This window comes from Megascapheus bottae, chromosome X (genome assembly GCF_031878675.1).
Source record: "Megascapheus bottae isolate mThoBot1 chromosome X, mThoBot2.hap1, whole genome shotgun sequence".
NCBI lineage: Eukaryota > Metazoa > Chordata > Mammalia > Rodentia > Geomyidae > Megascapheus > Megascapheus bottae.
The window spans coordinates 31481136-31503971 of record NC_143547.1 but is presented as its reverse complement, the minus strand read 5'-3'; the positions used below and the strand labels follow the sequence as shown (position 1 = coordinate 31503971).

Genomic DNA, 22836 nt, shown 5'->3' with positions numbered 1-22836 from the left:
TAGGCTATGAATACCCAAACTGCCATTGTTTTAAAGGACAAGTCAGACCAGCATCATACAAATCAGTGAGTCCAGAGGACTTAGAAGAAAGGATGGATGAGACATGGGGGAGCCACATGGGAGAGAAGTTTCCTGGGCTTGCTGGGGCAGGGCAGAAGTGAAATGTGTGAAAGAAGAAGTGACAGGTGAGGAAATGGGAAGGGAGGATGGAAAGCTTGATGGTAGTGAGCTGGCTATGGAAGACAGGGTTCACAGTTTATGTTTGCTATGAGGAACAAGGTACAGTAGAATGGGGAAACAGATTGTAGAAGTGAGAAGACTAAATGCCTTGTTGAGTCACCACTGGCTTGTCAACACTTTCCCTGCAAGTGTGAGGCTCTATTAAAATGCACTACTCACTTGTGGATACAGGAGGAAAAAAAAGTCCCCAGAGTGAAGGAAGATAACTTCCTCAGGTTAAGGTTACAAATCAGCATTAGATGTCATAGGAAATATATGTCTCAGGATTGTTCTTGTGGCTGCTTGGTCTGTTGGAAAAGCCTGGGGTGGGTAGGGGCAGGACGGGTGGTAAACAGGTTCAAGCAAGAATAGATGATTAGAGATGTTCCAGACCCAATCTAAAAAGCTGATTCTTCCTAAATGTGCAACATGATTAATTGGCCACCTTATCAATGGATGTTCTTTCTTGTCTGTTTGTTTAGAGACAATACTGCTAGTCATAAAGTTTTCCATCTCTGGCATGGTCTTCTCCATGGGACAAGTGCAAAGCAGTGCCAGGAGCACCAGATCTAGTGGAGTATGCAAAAAACACAGTGCCATCCACAGATGCTGAGCTAGGCTGTGGCTGAGTCCAGGACAGAGGCATCCTCAAAGTGCTCCTTTATTTAAACTCTGCTCTTGGGCAATGTTTCCTAATGACCCACACACCTAGCGCATACACACAGAGCAGCCTACACACACACACACACACACACACACACACACACACACACACACACACACACACACACACACACACACAGTCCCACTGTGTTCACTGGCCTGGTTACTTTACTTTCCACCCCTCTAGGCAAGGTCCACTGATTAGAAGCCTCATAACCCTCCCAAGGGCTCAGTTCTAAAAAAACCTTCAGAAGAAAAATACAAGTGAGAGAAACATGCAGGAACTAATCAGGAAAGCCCACTGAGCCACGCGGGCCATCCACACTAACGACTTTCACCTCAGCTTGCCTCACCGCTGGTGGGAGGGGCAGGGAGCCCAGCAGTAAAGAGGAGGACCAAAGAGGAGGAGGAGGGGGGCTGCTTGAATGAAACAATGTAACAATTGATGTGAGAGGCCTCGCCTTGCTCCCACTCCTCAGCGATCCTATAGGCGAGGGCTCACTCACCGCCCCTCCCCATTGCTCCGTTTTCGTGTCCATTAAGCGCTAACCGTCCGCCTCTCCTTTCTTTTCTTTTATTCCCCTTCCTTCTCCTTTTCTCCCCCCTCCCCCTTTCTCCAACTCCGTGTCATTTCCTCCTTGTGCTCGCTCACTGCTGCCTGAGCGACTCCAGTCGGGAGAGGAGGCGGAGCGGCGCGGCGAGGGTGGCGCAGCGCTGGAGGACGATGGTGGCGGAGCCACTGGGGGCGGAGGCTACGTAGCCCCCGCAGAAAAGAAGCCCAGCGGCGGCGAAGGCGCCCAGAGCCCAGCTCAAGCTGATTCCAAGCTGAGGATGGAGAACCGGCCTGGGTCTTTCCAGTACGTCCCGGTGCAGTTGCAAGGAGGGGCGCCTTGGGGCTTCACCCTGAAGGGGGGTCTGGAGCACTGCGAACCGCTCACAGTGTCTAAGGTAAGGAACTGACGAGTCGGTCCCTGAGGTGTCCAAACTTTGAATGGACTGTAAGGGAATCTGAGCAGAAACTTGGCCTCGGCTGTGAGAGGGGAGAAGCCCCCACAGGGGCTTGAGCAACCGCTGAAGGAATATCTTGCCAACAGCCGAGGCAGATTTGTCCCCCCGCCCCCCAGAATGGCTGGGGTTCGAGTCGCTAACACGGCTGACTGCAGTGTTAAAGTCTGGAGTGCAGACACCGTCCCCAGGGCACAGCCTTTGCACTCCCACATCAGGGAGGCCACTCACCTCAATTTTAGGCTGGAGGAAATGGCGGCTGTTGGGGGTTTCTGTGTGGAGCCCCCCCACCCCGCTCCCTAGCGGGACAGTGAGGGGCTGAAGGCACTGACAATGAGGCTTGATACTTCTCTGAGTTCTCTAGGTGACTGTCCTGCGCGGGACAGGTTGCAGGGCTGGGGGCCGCTGTGGGAATGGATTGAAACATTGGTGGCTTTCATCAGCCTTACTTCCCACAGCCCAACTAGCACACGTCCATTCAGCTCTCCCAGCCGGCAGGCACTGGTAGGCGGGCAGGCGGTTGTTGTTGCTGCTGCTGCGGGTTCGGCTTGGCCTCCTCTCCCAGCTCACGCCCGAGTCCTGCCCCGACTTCAGCGCCGGCGCCTGTGAGATTTCCTGCCTGATTGAGAAAAAGTATGGAAAAAACTTTTTGCGCCATGCTGTGCAGCAGTGCTGGGGTCGCTGCTGCTGTTGGCGCTGCCGTTGCCATTGCCGCCACCACCGCCAGGGTTAGTTGAGTTTAGGGGATTCTTTTCCTGATCAGCTGGAAACTAAAGTCGTGAAGTTGTGGCAGAGGTGCTTTGGAACCTAAAGCCAGCCGCCCCAATTAGGGGTGAGTACGGCTGGGACAGTTTTTGGGACGACTCACCTTGAGGCACCACCAAATTGCCAAGTGAAGAGAGTTCAGGAACTTTTGTCCACTTTTGTTTGTTTTTGTTTCCCTCTCCCAATCTGCTCAAATACAGTTCAGAGTATAGATGTTGATGGAGATGGGAGATAAATGCAGCTTCTTAGTAGGGTGGAACAAACGTGGTTCGAGATTGTGTGTGTGTGTGTGTGTGTGTGTGTGTGTGTGTGTGTTAATGTTCATGTTGCAGTAGAGGTTTGGCCAATCCCACAGCCTACACAACCACTCTCTGAGCTGCTTGTTGACTTGTAGTGTGGGGTTACCCTTCTGATTTGGGGCAACCGTACAGTGTTGTGCTTGGGTGTACCAATGAGCCTGAGGAGTCTGTGAATGATTACACAATATTTTGAGAGGGGGTGCTGGCAGGGACCCCTCAAATCTTTAAGCCTCTCCAAAGTAGTCCAAATTATTGTCCAGCATCCCTCTCTGAGAGGTCTTTGTCAGCCATCATCACACTCTTGCCTAAGGCACTCTCCCTCCTGCATTCTCTTCAAGAAACAAACAAAAAACTTTAAGAACCTCTTTGTAGAAGGGGGGATCATAGTTCTGAGGATTTTCTGCTAATCAAAGGCCTCTTCTCCTCTTTGTCTTTCAAACAAGGTCACAAAGGAATATGAAACCCTCCATGGTCTGCCAGTTCCTCCCTTTTCTATAAAATTTCCACAGTCAACTTAAACAACCTGCCTTGGAGTGGTCATTTTTCAACTTTGCCCAGGCTGACTCAACCTGCCAGGCACCTCTAACAGTGCTTGCTGCTGTGGTCCCGAATTATTTTGTGAGCCCACAGGAGCATGGCAGGGGGTGTTACTAAGTATGGGGCAGCCAGCAATTTGTGGTCTGGCTGGGGGATTATTTGAGGATAGATGAGGGTTTCGTTGGCCAAGCTGTTAAGGAAGTGCCTCGTGTGTGGAGAGGCAGGGTGCCTTTTAATGATTCCCTTTCTGCTCAATGTACACACTTGGCCTTTATTATATGAAGTCTTCTTATTATATGTATTTGGATGTGCAGGGGGTAAAAAAAATCAGTTCTGACACTCTTCCCAAACAGCCTGGATCTTATAGCAATAGCCAACTATAACTGAGTTGGCTGAAACATTATTATATAAGCAGTAAAATTTTTTCAGTGTGTTGTTTGCCTATATCTTTTTTCTTGGCAAGATGCTGTTTGGCATATTTCATTAATCCCCTTTACATTTTTCTACCTTAGTTTTGTTTCCCTTTATGCATCAGAACAATACAACTTTCTCCCTGAAAATAGCCTTCTTAGTCTGCACATACTGGGTGTGGATGGAAAGGCAGGAACTAGAAATAGCATGGGATTGGCAGATGGAAAACTTGAATTCTAATTCTTGCTCTGTCACTCTCTACTTTTGAAATCCTAGGTATAGCACTTGCCTTTCATAGACTTCGGCATCCCGAAGCCTAAAAGGATCATGGTTTGAGGCCAGCCAAGTCCCAAAGTTATCAAGACTCTCATCTCAATACGTCAGCTGTGGTGGCGCACATTTGTGATCTCAGCTATGGGGGAGGCATGTATAGGGGCTAGGAGGATCATAGTCTAGGGAAAAATACCCACAGGATCCAACCTGAAAAATCAAAGCAAAAAAAGGGCTGAGATTTGGCTCAAATGGTAGAATGTCTGTTTGGAAAGCAAGAGGCCTCAAATTAAAACTTAAACTGACTTAAATACAATAACTTTCAGTGATATAGCCAACCTTACCAGCCTCCCACACCAGTGATACTTTCCATGTTAACCTGTAGTTCCATAATAGGTGAAGCTTGACTTATAGGTATATCCTAATGGAACCTGAGCTTAGGGAGAAGAGGAAGTCTGTTTTGGTGACTCCAAATCACTGGAGTCAGGCAAAAACGGATGGTATAAGAACCACAGTAGCAAATGACAACAAATACCTTGGGTGAAACAATAGTGATTGCGATCTGCGATGGTATGTTATTCCTGTTTCCATACTTTCTATAGAAACATCTGGGGAGTGGGGGAAATTTGAAGAAAAAATGTGATCATAAGTAGATTTGACTGTAAAAACTTAGCTTCTGTTTATTATGAAAGAACTTTTGGGTCAAGAGGTGATTAGGTGGGGGAAATCATCCATTCCTGTTAGCTCATATGGCTTTCCTAAATGTGGAGAAATCAGCTTTCTCATGTATGGATACATGCATAGTCTTCTCCTGCCAATCAAGCAGAAGACAGGAAATGTTAAAAAAGTATACTGCTGATTATTCCATATGTTAGAAGATACTTTGTGATTTTTCTGTATGTTGTGGTATTCCTAATGAGATCATGATAACAAATAGAAGAAACATGCTTTAAAAAGAAATTGGGCTCATGACCTTGGCATTATTAATTCCTTTGAGTTAGCCTCTTAGACTATCTTATTAGACCAGGGGACCTGTTTGGATGAAATGAGGATTTTCTTCTAATTAGATATGTTTATCTTGCTACCTAGGAGTTCTTGTTTATGGTGTAGACCATCATCTGTCAAGTTCACTCCCTACAATGGAAAAATATGCCTTTTTTGGGGGGGGAATGGGTGAACTTTGAAGGTTCTGGCACCAATTATTCTGCATCATATATATGAGGTCTCTTAGAGACCTCAGAGAATCCAGTGGTACCCTCTTGTGAGATGTGTGTGTGTGTGTGTGTGTGTGTGTTTGAGTGTGGGGGGCAGGGAGGAGAGATTGAAGCTGAGCTGTAGCATGATATTCCTATATTCATTTCATGATATTGGAAATGTGCCCTGAGATTGACTGAAGGTAGAAAAGTGAAAGGGTTACGACCAGGTGTGAGGATAGAAGGAAAAGAAAAGGAGAAAAATTGAAAAGGACAGGACAGGACAAAATATCAGGCACACATATTTGCCCTTTTCTTGGCCCATTTTTTTGGTGGTTTTCTCTATCTGACACAGCAAGGCAATTGGGGCTAGTTATTAACCTGAAAGAAAGTAGGGTTGGGTAAAAGAGTAGCCTGGAAGAGAAAGAAGCTTTACCTTCATCCATGTAATGTTCACTGATGTCTTTCTATAGTTTCATTCTCTCTAGATCCAAGTCTCTATTGCAGAATGATGGTAAGCATACTCACTCCTTCTTCATTATCATGGATGATGTGAGAAAGAATTGAGCAAACCCTAATACTATTTGATGTCCTTAATTAGGACAATGGCAGGGAATAGTCTTTTTTATTCAAAAATTTTATCATAATTAATAGAAGGGTTACATTATATTCACCTGATAGAAAGTGTATTACTTCACAAGGGAATAATCTTTAAGCTGTTTTTAAGTCCCTCTCCCATCCCCACTCTGATCATATTTCTAGAAACACACAAAAAAGACAGCTGAAACTTCAAAAGGTCATGAATGATCAGAAGAAAGTTGACTAGAGGCTGGTGGTAGACTTGACTGTGACTTTGAGGTCTTGTTGTGTGCAGAGATAGTATTATATAAGCAATGATAGTGCCTGTCAACCCTTAGACCAGGGCCTGGCTATCCCAAAAGATAGCTATGGGGTGTGCTTTCTAGGAATTTAATTAAGCCTGTTTACTTACATGAATCTTGCCCCCCTTCCATGCTGTGTGTGTGTGTGTGTGTGTGTGTGTGTGTGTGTGTGTGTGCGCGCACACACACATGCCAGAACTGGAGCTTGAACTCAAGGCAAGGCCTTTGGCTTTCTTGCTCAAGGGTGTGCTCAGTCATTGAGCTACATTTCCTGTCTGGCTGGTTAAGTGGAGATGGAGTCTCACAGACTTTTTTGCCTGGGCTGGCTTTGAACTTCAGTCTTCCAGGTCTCTGGCTCCTGAGTAGCTATGACTACAGGTGTAAGCCAGTAGCCTCCAGTTTCCCCACCCTGTCTTTGCCCATAGAACAAGCACTGATGTCCATTGCCTCAGTAGGCCAACATCTGCCTTCTCTTAGAAAGGAAAGGGCATCTTGGAGTATTGATAGGAATTCACAGAATGCAGGAGGGAGGGTAAAAATGATGGGGGATATGTCTGCAAAAACCTGGTAATACTTTGGGCTGACTTTAGACTCTGTTGGTTTGGCATACATAATATGCCTGGTACCTTGTTGAAGTCTATGTATATGCTCCCTGAAGGGAAAAAGGCCAAGCCTGTTCGAAGGTTTTCCCTTTCCAAAACCTCAAAGAAAATAATCCAACTGCAGCTGGAAGACACTTGAGCATTGTCCCTTAAAAAGTTTAAATGATTTTTCCCTGTTGCTCTTTCCAACCCCCTCCCCAGGAATTTCTTTAAAGAGAAAAGAAACAATCTCGGACTTGAGATTGGTGGTTAGACGGAGATTATATGGAGGCAAACTCATGGTTTTTCTAGTTAGATTTCTTCAGAACCAATGGATAAAAGATGCTGACCTATCTGTGAGAAGTTAATGAAGAACAGCAGAAAAACAAAAGAATAGCAGCATTTAGGTGAAGCACTGGCTGCTCACAGTGACTGACCATCCACCCCCAGGTGCCAAAGGGCACTCTTAACACAGGCCTGCCACACAAGTGCTCTAATCAGTGGACATCTAGAAGCATAGACTCTCTGAGTCACCTAATGTGAGACAATTTTCAGAGTTTCTTGTGCAAGGTCTCTGAGCATGCTTTCCGGTGATCACGGGGGAGTTCACATACTTACGTTTATTTTATTATTCAAAGCTTTCAGCTTTATGGGTAGCATTTCTGTGTGTTGAGTTCAAGTCATTCTCTTTCACCAGGAACTGGTGACTCCCACTTGTAATCCTAGCTACTGAGGAAGCTGAGATCTTGAGAATCCCAGTTCAAAGCCGGTCTGGGCAGGAAAGTTTGAGAGAGTCTTATCTCCAGTAAAGCACCAAAAAAAAAATAACCCTGGCGGTTGGGGGGAGGAAATTGGGACAAAAACATGCATGGGAAGCCATGCACCTTCTATTTGGCAAATATAAACAAAAACAACCACAAAAACTGGAGGTGGACCTGTAGCTCTAATAGCAGAGCAGTAGCCATAAGAATTAAAGCTCAGGGACAGCTCTTAGGCCCTGAACTGGCACTCAAAAAATTATTTTCATTCTGGCTATCATCTGTGAAGTCAATCTCTACCTTCTGAAAATATACAAAATAAGGACTCTTTCTGTCTTAGGATGGTACTTGTGAGAACTGAAAACAAAGATTATAACTCTTTGTTTCCCTTTTCTGGGTTTAACAGTCCCAGCTCTTTCAACTTTTTCGTATGGGATCTGGGATTCAGTCTCCCTTTCTGGATCTTCTACAGCTTGGCCAGGGCACTTATAAATTATGAGACTCACAGAGACATGTAGTAACTATACAGGGTGACCTTTTTTTTTTCTTCTGTGAGTGTATATGAGAGATTGGACTCAGGGCCATGTGTTCCACAGTAGAACTGCAGCCTTGGACCACTAAAAAATACAGCTTAAGATGGGGACCAGTGACTCCCAACTATAATCCTAGCTACTCAGGAGGATGCGATGTGAGAATTGCAATTCAAAGCACAGCTGGGGAAGAAAAGTCCATGATACTCCAGTTAACCAGCAAAAACCTGAAAGTGCAGGTGTGGCTTGAGTAGTAAAGCATCAGCCTTGAATGAAACAGCTATGGGACAGTTCCTTTGTCCTGAGTGCAAGTTCCAGTACTGGTACAAAAAATACAACTAAAGTCATAGCCATGTCACCAATAGGATGTGTGAGGAAAAATTTCTAATGGAACTATTTGTTCTGCTGTTAATCCATACTTGCCCGAAGTATCTACATTAGCATGGGAGACAGCTGTGTAGTAATTTGCGAGGGACACATTTCGTCTCTTACTATTTATTTAGAATTGCCCCTACTCCTAGCCCAGGCCAGCCTTGGGAAAGGCATTCTAGGAGAGATTAGAGAGAAGACATAAACCTTGACTTCAAGGAGCATATATGTTTAAACAAAGAGGTTATTAAGTTACCGAGGAGGAATTTGTATAATGGAAGAAGGAAGTGGCATTTAATGAATAGTGTCAAAATCAGAATCTCAGATCTCATTTTTTTTTATTTTTACCTCTCTGAACTTAATTTTCCCCTTCTGGGAAAAATAGTTGTCTCTAAGGTTGAAAATGCTAACCATATGTGACATATAAACTGTCTCCAAACTACAGAATCCTGATGGAGGAATTTGGAGTCATCAGTCTCTGTCTCATATACCCCATCAGATATCTGTCTCCTTGTACACTGCAAATATTCCTGAAGTCTTGGAGTTCTAGAGTCTTCTGTCTAGATTGGAATACTCACAAGTCACACCAGATGCAGGTGTTAACCATCCAAAGCCTTGTCTGCCCATGTCTCCACATATACCAGTTGTCATCTGACCTGGTGATGGAAATGCCTTTCTTCAGTACTAAAGCCCCGATCAGAAGTGGATTGCAGTAGAGTTGATCTAAAATATTATTGAAGGGTGAGATATCTAGGAAAAAGAAAATTTGAAATCTAGGAAGCTTGTCCCACTGAAAAAACTCGTAGTGATTAGGATGAGAAAAATTCGGGTGAGTGCTATTTAATCCATAGTGTATGAATTAAAATTGTTCAACATAGCTATAATGTATAGTAGTCTGTTTGTAGGGAATGGTATTAAAAGTTCCAAGCTACTTATTTACAAAAGGTATTTCTGGAAAACAATCCATCCATAAGTTAGGAAGAAGTATGTTAGATAATTAGATTATACAGGTCTGGGCAACTTTAGGATTTCTACTAATATCAATTCCCAAGGTGTTTATGTTCATAATGCAGGGACCAGATGTGTATACATTGCTAAATTTCCCCCAGAAACTGAACTCCAGATTTACTTGAAAGTTATCTTTAATCTTCACCCTTTGTATGTTTATTATGTTGGTACCGAATCACTTTCACCTTGCATCTATGAACCTAAATATTTCATTTCCTGGTGCTTCCAAAAATACTCCCTTCAGATAGATGTCAATTAAGTCATCAATGAATAATTTGGAATACTATATTTTCCTGGCTTAAAATCATATTCCAGGGACTGGGCTGGGGGTAGAAATTTGTTGCCATAAGGAGACAAATAGTGCAGTGCAACTAGGCGAGGTGAAAAGATTGTCATGTGTGTTAATGTTGCAAGGGATGATCAGCTCTTCTTCTTTACATCACACTGGATTATTTATTTGGGCATTCAGCCATCCTGGACTGGCACTGATATGAAAAGGATCAAGATGATTTGTTCTCTTAAAGTGAACTCTAACCTTTTCCCTTTGACTTCATCTCACACTCACCCCTAGTAAGACTAGGCTAGATCACAGAATGAGTATTGCCTAACAGCAACAGAGACCCATTTTCCATGCAGCTAGTCTGTCCTTCTTTCAAGTCTAGCCCTTGGTTCCCAAACCCCACCATTGGTATCCATTGCTTGAGGCTTGCGTTTTTGGATTCTCTTATTCAAGTGCCATTGCCTCTTTGTTCATTCATTGGCTGCCTTGCCCTCTGTTCCAAATCCAGCTTTTATTTCTTCTTTTTGGTCACAGTGGGCCCTTCTAGTCTGCTGGACTAGCTTTGTCCCTCTTGCCTCAGCCCTACTTCCGGTGGGGGGTGAGGGAAGCTCAAAGAGTTGAGGCTGATAACCTTGAAGATACCCAGAAAATTATAGCCCACTCAGTGGGAAATGTTCTCACACTGTATCCTCACTCTATCCTATTTCAATGAAGGACTGGATCATGGTCACCTCACGTACCATATAGGCTCTCACCAGTTTGGTGTACAATCTTGGTATGTTCTTTCACCTCTCTGTACCCTCCTGTTTCTTCTCAGATGTTCCATTGGGCAAGTTTCTGCTTTATGGAAGGCTAGCTAAAGACTCCAGGGTTCGTGCTTGATCTGGGCTGTGGAAGCATGAAGACGAACTGACAGCAGACAGTGCTTACAGAGCTTACAGCTCTTCTCCACATTACTACTTCCTATCTTTCCAGAAGTGGCTGTTTCCTGGTATGTTCTCAGGGACCCGCATGGTCTGTTAACTTTCACTCAAGTCTTTTAATGTTACAACTATGAGGAATGTGGGAGGTGGGAATCATTTGACAGGATCAAGGGTTAAGCCTAGTGAGAACAGATCCTTTGTGGTATCTTCTGGCCCCCACCCTGATGCCACTCAACAGATTCCTAGTTGTTACATCTCTCTCTGTCTCTGCCTCTGTCTCTCTGTGTCTGTGTCTGTGTCTGTGTCTGTCTCTATCTCTGTCTCTGTCTCTCTCTGTGTCTGTCTCTGTCTCTCTCCCTCTCCCTCTCTTCCTGAGCCTCTGGCGGGGAAGTTTTGACTGGTTCTCCTTTTAAGGTCTATCAGAAACTGATTTTTCTTTTGAGGGTGGGGGGGTTGAAGGTGACATGAGGTAGAACTAGAAGTAAAGCTGGTTTGACTAGTTATTCGGGAAAGGGGTTAGAGTCTTTATGGCTGTAGCCCCATCTTTGCTTATGATAGGATGACAAGCTGAAGCCTTGTCTTTGTTGGGCTGTCTCATTGTTTTTCATTTCTTTTTGTTTGTGTTTAAGTGAAAGCCCCCAGAAAATTTCTACAGGTAGGGAGCTTTTAATGGTGTCTTGTCTCTGACTGAGAGTGTGAGTGATGATGTCTTGAGGCCTCAGGGATAAGCATCACGCCTGACTCCCCTGTTTTTTGGAGGAAGTGATTGAGACTTTGGAGTTCTCTTAATTTAAATTGGTAATTATGAAAGATCGTGATGACAGGTGGAAAAGTAGATCAGACAAGGATCTGGATAGTTCCAGATTTCCACTGTGGGTAGGCTTTACACTTTGGTTCAGATTTTTAATCATTTCTCGAACCCAAAGTGTGGTCAGAGCCTAGACATGGTAAGGTATGGCAAATACTGCTGCTTGTAGATGTTTTACATATTTTTCATCTAATTTTTTGTAGTAACTTTCAGGTATATATTGGTGTCCCACTTATGCTTAAATATCACAAAAGTAGAAGAGTTGGCATTCAAGCTTATTTATTTTGGGAACTTGAAAAATCACACAGGAGTAGAGTACCTGTATAGCATGTGTGGAGCCTTATGTTTCATCTACAGCACTACGAGAGTATTGTTTTAATTAGATTTAATGATTTATTTATTTGTTTTTTTCCATATATTTTTGTAGTGCTGGGAGGAAAGTAGATAGAACTCAGGGTCTTGCATATACTACCACTGTGCTACATCTATGATATTCCAATTTACTTTTGTCTGACTCTGTCAGTTTTTTTTCTGTAAAATACCATGTTAATATAGGCTAAGGAAAGAAAACAAAAAGAGAACTGAGAGGGAGATAGAAGAGAAATGAAAAGAATGAGATTCAATGAAGAAACTGGTAATATTGCCAATACTTGCTCCTCAGTGGTCAAGATCAAAAGAAATGTATGGGGTTTTTAAATGGGCTAGGTAAGATTCAGAAGACCTGAAGTTTATGTGTGTGTGTGTGTGTGTGTGTGTGTTTGTGTGTGTGTGTGTGTTTATGGAGTTGTGAACGAAGCTCAGGCCCTTGTGCATGCTAGATGAGTACTGACCTACACCCCAGGCTTCTGAAGACCTGAAGTCTAGTACTGATAACCTTTCCACTCAGAAGCAAGTCATTTCCCTCTGTTTTTCAGTTTCCCTATTTCCAAACTGAAAATTGTAAAACTTGCACTATTCTCCAATAAGGAGGTATAATCATTTTATTCTCTATTTCTTATAAGTTCTAGAGGTATATAAGATTTAAGAAATAATATTCTTCAGATGTCCCTTATTAAAAGAAGGTCTATTGGGAGAATTTTGAACTTAAAAAAATGAAGTGTTCGAAGTTACTGAATCATTGAAAATTTTGTGAAACAGCAGGGCACCTTTAGTGTAATGTCTGCAGCTGTCAGAAGTGGTAAGACCAGATATGATTTCTGGCCAATGTCTAAGCAACCCGCACTCAGAAAAGCTATGTTAAACCTTGCTTAGTTGTCCTAATGTCTCTACATTAAGCCATGCATCCATGCATCTAGGCATGCATGCATGCATGCATGCATCCATCCATCTATCCACCAGTCAACACAGATTTGTTGGGCACTTTGTGTTATTCTTAACTTAGGGAATTTAATTACTGACCACCATGGAAGATCTGGCCCTTGGAGTCTCAGAGAGATAACAGGTTTGTTGAAGAGTAGTGTTTACTGCAGGCCCAGAGAACAAAAAGCTTTGGGTGTTGAAACTATGGGATAAGAGCAATACATATTCAGTGGGAAGAGATTTCATTGTGGGTTTGGAGCTCTATGGGAAAAGGAAGAATTGGAGCTGGACTTAAAGACTTGGATAAATGGGATTTAGGCTCGAGAGAAGGGAGCTCATTCCACTTACTATAAACACTGCAAAGACTGTCCTGAAGATACAGACAAGACTCTGAGATCAACTTGTTTACCTTGCAGTAAGCAAACAATAGAAGAGTAGGATATGGGTTGTTTGTTCATTTATTCACTTACTAATTAACCAAATTTGATCCATTGTTTATTGTAGGAGCATGCTATTCTTTCTATGGCTAATGAAGCCAACACAAAGCTTGCCAGATATCCTTGCAATTTTATTTTCTAGCAAATACTTTTAGAGTGAATGCTCTGGGCTAGGCACACGTTTTCTACTTTAATATTTATTCACTTATTTATTTATTTTTATGTTAGTATTTAGGTTTGAATTCAGGGCCTTGGGATCTCATTTAGCTTTTGTTGTTCAAGGCTAGTGTTCTACCACTTGAGCGACAGTCCTATTTCTGACTTTCTGCTGGTTAAGATAAGAGCTTCATGGCCTTTACTACCTGGGCCAGTTTCAAATCGAGATCATCAGATCTCAACTTTCTCAGAATAGGTAGGATTACAGGAATGAGCCACTTCAGTGCCTGGCTATTAACTCATATATTAACCCTATCTTATAGATGAGGAAATTGAGGCATAGAGTGATTAGACAACTATCCCCATGTCATATTGTTTGTGCAGCTAAATAAGAGACTAAATGGAGAGCTACTTGACTGTTGTAGAACAATGGTCATGGATTTGAGGCACGTATTCTGGAGAAGCCAAAAGATGGGGCTATAGAATGGATGCAAGTTAGAAGTAGATATCTTTTTTTTTGTTACTTAGAAATTTCACACACTAAGAACAAAGTACAGTATAGTATAGCATAGCATAGTATAGTATAGTAATAGTCTCATGAATAATAGGCAGAAAGGGGCAGTTTGAAGAAAGCAGTCATCTTTGCAATGTGTTGACTTGTTACACATTATCAAATTTTATCAGAGGTTAATTATAATGCATATCACAGAAGAAATGAGGCAGAGGTAGGGTACGAGGCCACTTTTTTCTTTCTTTCTTTCTACCTTTCTTTCTTTCTTTCTGTCAGTTGTGGGACTTGAACTCTGGACTTGGGCACTGTCCCTGAGCTCTTCAGCTCAAAGCTACCACCCTACTCCTTGAGCCACAGCACCACTTCTGGTTTTCTAGTGGTTAATTGGAGGTAAGAGTCTCACAGACTTTAGTGCCTGGTCTGGCTTTGAACCATGATCCTCAGATGTCAGTGTCCTGAATAGCTAGGATTACAGGTTTAAGCCACCCCACCCTGCTTGAGGCCACTTTCTGATCTGGAAAAATCTGAGTGATGATAGGGTTTGAAAAGGGGAACTGGTTTTTGTTCATTTGGGGACCTGAACCATCAAGTCTGGTAGGTAGTCCAATAAGTAGTTGGGACAGGAAGGAAAGTGTTAATATTTATTTACTTAAGGACCAGTCCAGTTAAAACAACAAATCATTACCCTAGGAACTCTGTACTCAACAACACCCACACACATCATTTACTAATCTATTGATTGTTGTGGAAATTAGTTAATTGCCAGACAATCTCTTGACCCCAAGCGGTGGGAAACAAGTCTGCTTTGTAATTTAAGAATCTTTTAGACTACAGCCTGTATCTTGCTACCTTCTCCAATCTGCAAGACACTTAGTACTCCCAGGTGTTCAAAGTTGGAGTTTTTTTATACAGCTTAAGGGACTTCTGGTGGTGGGAAAGTGGAAAAAGCAATCAAACAAACAACAACAAAAATGAGAACTGTCAAAAGGCCAAACCTCAGACTGACATGTTAAAATGGTTTGAGCCTGTTAAAAAATATCAGTAGACTTGCCAAGATGTTTAAGGATTGTTTTCTCTATATGAAAAATAAAAATGTGGTGGCTTGGTGAAGCAAACCTCAAACCACTGGAGGTTCAGGTCTGTGTTGCATTTTCATTATTCGAAGTTTTATCCTTTCTGCTATTGTGTAGAAGTAAGAATAATCTGTGAATAACATTGTTACTGTTTTCACAGTAATAGTGGTTCTTCAGTGTAACATTTGAAAAAAAGCATTGTTAAACTTTCTGCTATGATTTGTCCTAGGAGATGTTAACCTTACCACACTGCAAACCCGACTGGAAAATACTGCTTTCTTCCTGAGACTTTTGCAAATTGGGAATGATTGTCTGATCTGCACCCTAGTACTGCTAGGAAAAGATTGTATACAGGTGTGAAATGTGTTTCCTTACTCCCAGATCCCCTCATCTTTCTTGGGTTGGCTTTCTTGGTGCCTAACTCCTTTTGTGCCATATTGTGTGCTTTTCTATGGGGTGAAGAACTGAAATTCAGAATGTTGAAGTGGTGCTTATGCTATGGGACTTTGTCTAAATTCACTCTACTACCTCGTAGAACAATGCTTTCTGCCATAAAGCTAATGACCACACAGGTTTTTTTTCCTGAGCTCATCTCTGGAAATAGATGAAATCACTTGTACTGTATCTTTGAAATAGATAGAAATATCTAGCTGCAGGGGAGATTTTGGTGGAAAAATTGGCCCGAGTACTCTCTGGCTTTTTACAAGAACTAGCTTGCTAACTTTTCTGCAGTGTGAGCCTGGCTGAGAGGATAACTCCCACCCCCTCTGGATGTAAAGGGCTCAATATGTAATTTTCGTGTTTTCCCCGAGTCTTTGGCTCAAGAAATGTGCAATGTTCTGAAACCTGCCCAGGCTCTGCACATACTGTATCTGCTTAAGGACGATTTTGGCTCTTAGCCCTTTTCAGCTGCATTAGGGTTCGGGTTACATCCCTCTCCCCTTCCAGCCACTAATAAAAGCCAAAAGAATTAAGGATCAGGGAGAGTTAATTCCCACTGCTAAGACTGAGGTGGGGCCCTTCCATCTCCCATACTCGTGGTCGGAGCCCTAATTTAAGGCTGAACTCTAGTCTAAGCCTGTAAAGTGACAGTGATCTGGAACAGGCCCCAGAAAAGCCCTTGACAATCAGGTTTGCCCTATGTTGCCTCCCCTCCTTCCCTTCCCCTTTTCTCCTTTCCTTTCCCCTCTTGTTCTATTGAGATCTTAGAGAAGGGTACCCCAGGGACTAAACCCTACTGATGCTACTGTGGTAATGGAAATGATGCATGATACTTCTGTCCATCTAAACTGGGAGATTCATATGAAGCTTCTTTTTTTAAAAAAAGAAAAAAGGAAATTCTCTATTCAGTATAACTTTAGGAGTCTCATTCAGAATGAAAAACTTCATTGATATCTCTCAACTCAAAAGTGATGCATGGTAATGAACTGGAAGATGGTGAGCTCAGAAGGGAAAGGGCAGCTTTGAAGGAAGATCTTGCAAGAGCTGGAATAGGCAGGAAGAAGCTTTCTCCTGGAACAACTACACTAGTGTAGTCGCCTCCTCAATGGTTTCCCTCCCTTTGATCCTCCCCTCCCCCTTTAAGATCATTTAATGATTTCCTGCTGCTTGTAGAATATTGTCCAAACTACTTTTGCTTGGTGTGAGAAACCATTCTCCATCTGGCCCTAACTTTCTAGCATGCTTCCTATGTCTCAGGTTTTCAAGTACAAAGATTTCTTCTGTTTTTCTAAGCTCAGTAGGATGTTCTACCCTGATTTTAAAAAAATCATGATGTTCTTCCTAGCAGGACAGCTTCATGCTCATTCTTGGAAGGCCTTCACTTACTCCCTTCCTCTGCCCTTCTCTATTGGGCCTAGACTTGAAGCCCTAGCTCCAACCCTCTAGGGAATTGTCTCTGATTTCTGGAGGAAGTGACCATTTGCTGGAAATTGGATTTTCCAGTAGCCAACTTTGTGAATTTCAGCTGCCTTGTTGGACCATGACTATATCTTCTATACATCCATTATCCTTACCATAGAGAACAGAGTAGACTTGGGTTGAGAAAATATGTAGTAAGTGTCAACAAAAATGTTATCCCTAATCATTGGTAATCTTGCATTTTTCCACTCCCAATCCCAAATTAGAAAAAGGATATGTCTTGAAGATCTGGACATGCTAGTTAGGTTTCCCAGTTTTTGTGCAATGTTTTGCATAAGTCAGAGAACCCAGAAAAAACAGAGATACGAGTAGAAGTGGAGAGGGACCCGAGATGCAACCCCCACTGAGAAGGGGGAATCACAGTAGTGGAGGATGGAAGGGGTTACCTGCTTGTCCCAAGCTCCTGGCTGCTCAGGCAGCTCATGTATGAGCTGTGTTCCCCAGGCTTGCATGTGGGAGAGGCCTCCTGGCAGATGATTACAGATTCCTCATGCTGTTGGGAAGCGTTGCTGTGACTCTTACCACAACAGCTAGCCCACTTGTTGCTATGTGTTCAGAATGGGTGTAGTATATATCTTGTGCTTGTGTTTTACTCCTTCGACTAAAACAGTGCTAACTTTAAAGGGTCACACTTAAATGTGTGTATGTTTGTGTGTTGTGCACTTTTCACTTTTACTTAAGCAAGTTCTGGCATGTTCTGTCTGACTGCCCTTGGATGTGAGTCACTGTCTGGTATTTATACCTAATGCCTTAAGTGTCCTCATTATTTGACCATGACATTCTTTTTCTCACTATTTTGACTCAGAGTCGAGAATATTAAGAAGACCTAAAAGGAACTGACTCCATTCTCCTTCCTAATAAGATCTCACCTCATTAGTGGCTGTCTCTGTAGTAGCCAGCCAGGTTGTGTAAGGGTACTCACTCAAGTAGACAAGTTGAGATTCAGTGTTATAATTCACAGTGGCAGTACTGTGAAAATTTAAGACACTGGGAATGAGTATCTTGGTTTGTTATTGCCCAGTCTTCCGGTGGAGAGTTTAACTTAGTGGAATGAACTTTCCAGAGAAGGCCTAGAAAAAGACCCTAGGAAGTACCTGTCCTTATCAGGATTACTGTGTTACTGTACGTGTTGGGGCAGGAGGATGGGGGAGAAGGGGGTATTGAACTCAGGGCCTTGTAATTGCTAGGCAAGCTCTCTACCACTTGGGTGATGCCTCCAGCCCGGATCAATTCTGTATGAAAGGAGTAAGAATAATATGATGAAGTTTTAAGGAAGAGATAAACTGGTCTTTGCATGCATTGGTAGAAGATACAGAGAATGGTCACTTGCTTCTTACTGCCATTTCTGTTAAACACTTCAACAATTTTAATCATAGATCCATGCTCCTAAGAGTGGGGGAATGGTAAACCTTATTGAGACAGTGTTGTCATCAAAGGGACAGCGCCTCTGACACAAAGGACATGGCTACTAGCGTGGTCATTTGGAGGCCAGGCAGCCAGTAAATCATTTGAGAAGGAATTAAAGGTTCAAAGGGCAGGAGGGAATTCTTTGGGTGACCTCATAGGTGCTTGAAAAATCAAAGGACTAGCTGATGTGCTTTTATGTTTTGATGGAAGGGGTAAGGGAATGGAAACCTTGCAATAGGAAATTGACATTGTTATTTTCATGTCTTTGGGAGTTTTAACTATGGGATGGAGATGATCAAAGTTACCATTCATTAACTGCTTATTGTGTTCTGGGAATTATACATGCATAATCTCTAATCTTCCTATCATTGCCCTAGTTAGGCAGTACTAGTCCTATGTTAATTAGGAAAACAGTGAAGTATTGAAAAACAAAGTAATGTTCTCAAAGTAACAGAATCAGGGATTGGTAGAGTTGAAATCTGAGCCCAGTTCTACCTGACCCTAAATCCTATGCATGTCCTACTGTACCTAGAAAATTGTTTCAAAATCCTCTTTTTATTCCTCATACTCACTTCTAATCTGACTATTAGTTATTGCTGTGACTGTGTAGCACAGCATTGAATATAGGTGGGTCTCACAGGCCAGTCATTTAAAATCTTTCCTTTGGAGATCATTAAAAAAGACAGATCAGATTCTTAGGAAAAATAATATAATGAATGAGAGGTACTTAGTACCGCACCTGTTCTAAAATACTGACATTCAGCTTGAGGGAGTCAAGTAACTTGCCAAAATTCATTCTAACTTGTAGAGCTAGTATTCTAAATTCAGTTTATCTAATTTCTAAAGTCCCTGCTTTTCCCAAGGCTTCTGTTGCTTCTCATATTGAGAAATGAGCAAGCAATAATCAAAGTACTAGGTTTGACTTTCTTGGTCCCTACAAACCTACCCCTTCCCTACATTTGCCAACAAATTTTAAATGAGGGGTAACCTGCCACTCTCTCTCCCTCCTTTCCTCCCTCCCTCCTCCTTCCATTCCTCTCTTCCTCCCTCCCTTCCTTTTTCTCACCCTTCCCCTTCACTCCTTCCTTTCCTCCATCTCGTTCTCCCTCCCTCCCTTCCTTTCTCGCTCCCCCCTTTCCTCCCTCCGATCTACCTTCCTTCCTCCCTACTCTTCCATCATTCCCTCCCTCCTTTCCTCCCTTCCCTCTTATCTGCCAAAGATAATTTGTTTAAATTGTTGTTTGGGGGAGAAGTATTAAGTGTCCATAGAACAAATTTTATTTTGCTTTTTCATGAAATAACGTTTTTAAAGACAGCTCCAAGTGGATCTATAGATTTGATGTAGCTATCCAAATGAGAATTTTACAGAAACTGACAAGCTATATATATATATATATATGTACATAGTTACATGTATGTGATAATGTATATATATATATATATCTTCATCCATGCCCCTATGTCACCTATGTTTTCTTCCCAGAGACAATCACTGTTACCAGTTCCTCGTGTAGCTTTCTGAAGATGCTGATATATGCATTACACATACTCATGCTGTTCATTTTAATGGTGTGTCCCCAGGGGTCTCTACTTTCTCTCTACCTGTATCTTCCTTAATGCTCGCCAAATGTGGCTTTTACTAAACTTTTCTGAGGTCAAATTTATTGGCTTTTCCGTGTCCTTATGCTTTTTTTTCTCTGCAGATACTTTCCTTTCTCACCTATATGGTAAATGGGCAGTTTATTTACATGGTTTAAAAACCAGTTAGGGGGCCAGGAGTTTGCCCTAGTGGTAGAGTGCTTGCCTAGCATGCATGAAGACCTGAGTTTTATTTCTCGGTATCACATATATAGAAAAAGCTGGAAGTGGTGCTGAGGCTCAAGTGGTAGAGCTCTAGCCTTGAGAAAGCCCAAGGACAGTGCTCAGGCCCTGAGTTCAAGCCCCAGGACTGGCATATAAACCAATTAGTATGAAAAGTAAACAGAGAAGTTTCCTGCTCATTGTTATCCCTCATCTGTGCAGATTCACTCCCCTAACTATGCTTGGATTATTTTTTTAATGTGCCAGAATCTCTCTTTACATCTATAAGCAAATGGGAATGAAGAGTGTCTAGCTTCTGACACCTGAGGTAGTGTGCTAAAACAATCTCTTACACCTTCCTTTTTTCATTTGAATATCCTGGAGCTCTTTCACTGTCCTTAAAATCTTTGAAATAACTGTATTATATTTGCTTGTTTAACAGTCCTCGGTATTGCTCCAAGTTTACCATATTTCTTTTTGGACTGGTATTAGGGCTTGAATTCAAGGTCTCTTATTCTTGGCTTTTTCTTTTTTTTTCCATATACTTTTAATAGAAGGGTTACATTATAGTCACCAGAGAGAAGGTGCTTTACTTCACAAACATTAACACCCTTTCTCATGTCTTGGTCCCCATTTCTCTCCCCCACCCCCTCCCCTTCCCTATCTGATGTCAAATAACCAAATAAGCATATATACAATATATCAGATAACAAGGTGAAATAGTGTAACGATATGAGATAACCAAGGGACAGCAAAAGATATGAGAGATAACATAGTACATTAAGGACAACAATCATTACATGGCTTTTGTTTCTATATCGTGGAGGTCCTTTCATTTAGCTTCATTCTGTATGGCCTTATGTATCTAGGTTTTGTTCTATTGTAAATCTCTGCTAGGAGAGCCCAGGGTTTCTACTGATCATGACAAATGAGGGAAACCATTGAGCCTATGTCCCTTTGAGTCTGACTTAATATGATTTTTTCTAAGTCTTTCCATTTCCTTACAAATGGGTTCTTTCTGACAGCAGCATAGAATTCCATTGTGTATAAATACCACATCTTGTTGATCCACTCATCAACTGAGGGGCATCTGGGTTGGTTCCATATCTTTGCTTTGGTAAATAGTGCTGCAATGAACATCATTGTGCTAGTGGATTTAGTATGCCCTTGTTTCTGGACGATTGGGTAAATGCCAAGTAGTGGAATTGCTGGATCATAGGGGAACTCTATGTTTAGTCTTTTGAGGAACCGATTCTTGGCTTTTCTGTCAAGTCTGTCTGTTACTCTACACTTGAGCCATACCTCCACTTCAGGCTTTTTGCAGGTTAATTGGAGATAATAGTCTTCAGATCTGTCTGGCTGAGTAGGCTTCAAACTGCTATTCTCAGATCTCAGTTTCCTAAATAGCTAGGATTGCAAGTATGAGTCACCATTGCCTGGCTGCTTTATTTTTTAAACCTCAAACCCCCAATATGTCTAAGGGAGAACTTTTTAGCTTCCTCTTGCAAAAGAAGCTCTGTGCTCCCACCTCCCACCCTGCCAGATTGAAATCTCAGAGCCACCACTTACTCATCCCTATATCCGGTCAATCACCACGTCCTGTCCTGTCCATCAGTCTTTCTTTCTTCAAAATAGCCCTGGGAGCCACCACTTTCCCTTCAATTGCTAGTACTCTCACCCTCTTTTGAGCTCTTATTACTTTATGTCTGGAGTTCTCGATTTCTGGCTGGCTTCCCTGTTTCTGTGCTCACCCCCTTTTTAATTCATCCTCTAAGTCACTTCCTGTATTTGAAAAATTATATTTTCCATGTCTTTAAAGTGAAGAAGCAGGACTGACTGGTTGATCTCGGAAGTCCCTTCCACCTCTGACATTCTAAATCAGAACTCTTCCCAGTTTATTCCCATTTCCTGCTATATTCATTCCTTGGGCTGCCCCGTCTCTCTTGAATGCTTATTGCTGACGCCATATCATATCATTCTTATAATCTTTTTTTGCTAGTCCTGGGCCTTGAACTCAGGGCCTGAGCACTGTCCTTGGACTTTCTCAAGGCTAGAGCTCTACCACTTGAGCCACAGCACCATTTCTGGCTTTCTTCTATGCATGTGGTACCGAGGAATCGAACCTGGGTCTTCATGCATGCTAGGCAAGCACTGTACCACTATGCCAAACTCCCGGCCCTCATTCTTATAATCTTTAACTTAAATCAACTTCACTTTGACAGGAATCTTAGAAGCAGAACATCCATGCTGACCAGCACTGACCCACTGCCTGGGGACCATTTGTAGTACTCAGAATTCACGTGACCCAGCTGTGCTTGAAAGCATGCTCTCAGAAACCAGCTGTTTGTATTGTCAGGTGGCTACAGCTGCTATGTATCTCTTATCACAAATTGACATCAGTTCATATGCCTTCATGATAGTCTATTGTTTAAGACCATTTACTCGATGTAAGTTTAAACTCCTTCAAAATCTTGCAACCTATGTTCTTTGTAGTACAGTTCCTGTCTTCCATTCCAGCTTTAAATCTTGGATAAATCCATATATCTTTCCTTAAATAAGAAACAACTCATGTTTATTTATCAATTTTTAGATTTAATACTGAATGATTCAATATGTATTATTTACTGTTCACAGCAACCTTACCAGTTGGTGTGTTTGATTTTTCTTTTTTATTTTGAGGATGGTGACAGTACTAGGTTGTGGATTCAAAGCCTCCTACTCTCACTTTAATTT

The 22836-nt window shown here is 42.3% G+C and overlaps 1 protein-coding gene across 1 annotated transcript in view; it reads left to right on the top strand.

Annotated features, from left to right (window-relative positions):
* The first annotated feature begins 289 nt into the window (after positions 1 to 289).
* The window catches only part of LOC150040753 (protein Shroom2-like), a 124042-nt gene continuing 101495 nt past the window's right edge, over positions 290 to 22836 (top strand). Inside the window, exons 1-2 of the mRNA XM_090327091.1 lie at positions 290 to 370; positions 1546 to 1830. Coding sequence (XP_090183217.1) covers positions 290 to 370; positions 1546 to 1830 — 366 coding nt within the window. The remainder of the gene's footprint in view (positions 371 to 1545; positions 1831 to 22836) is intronic.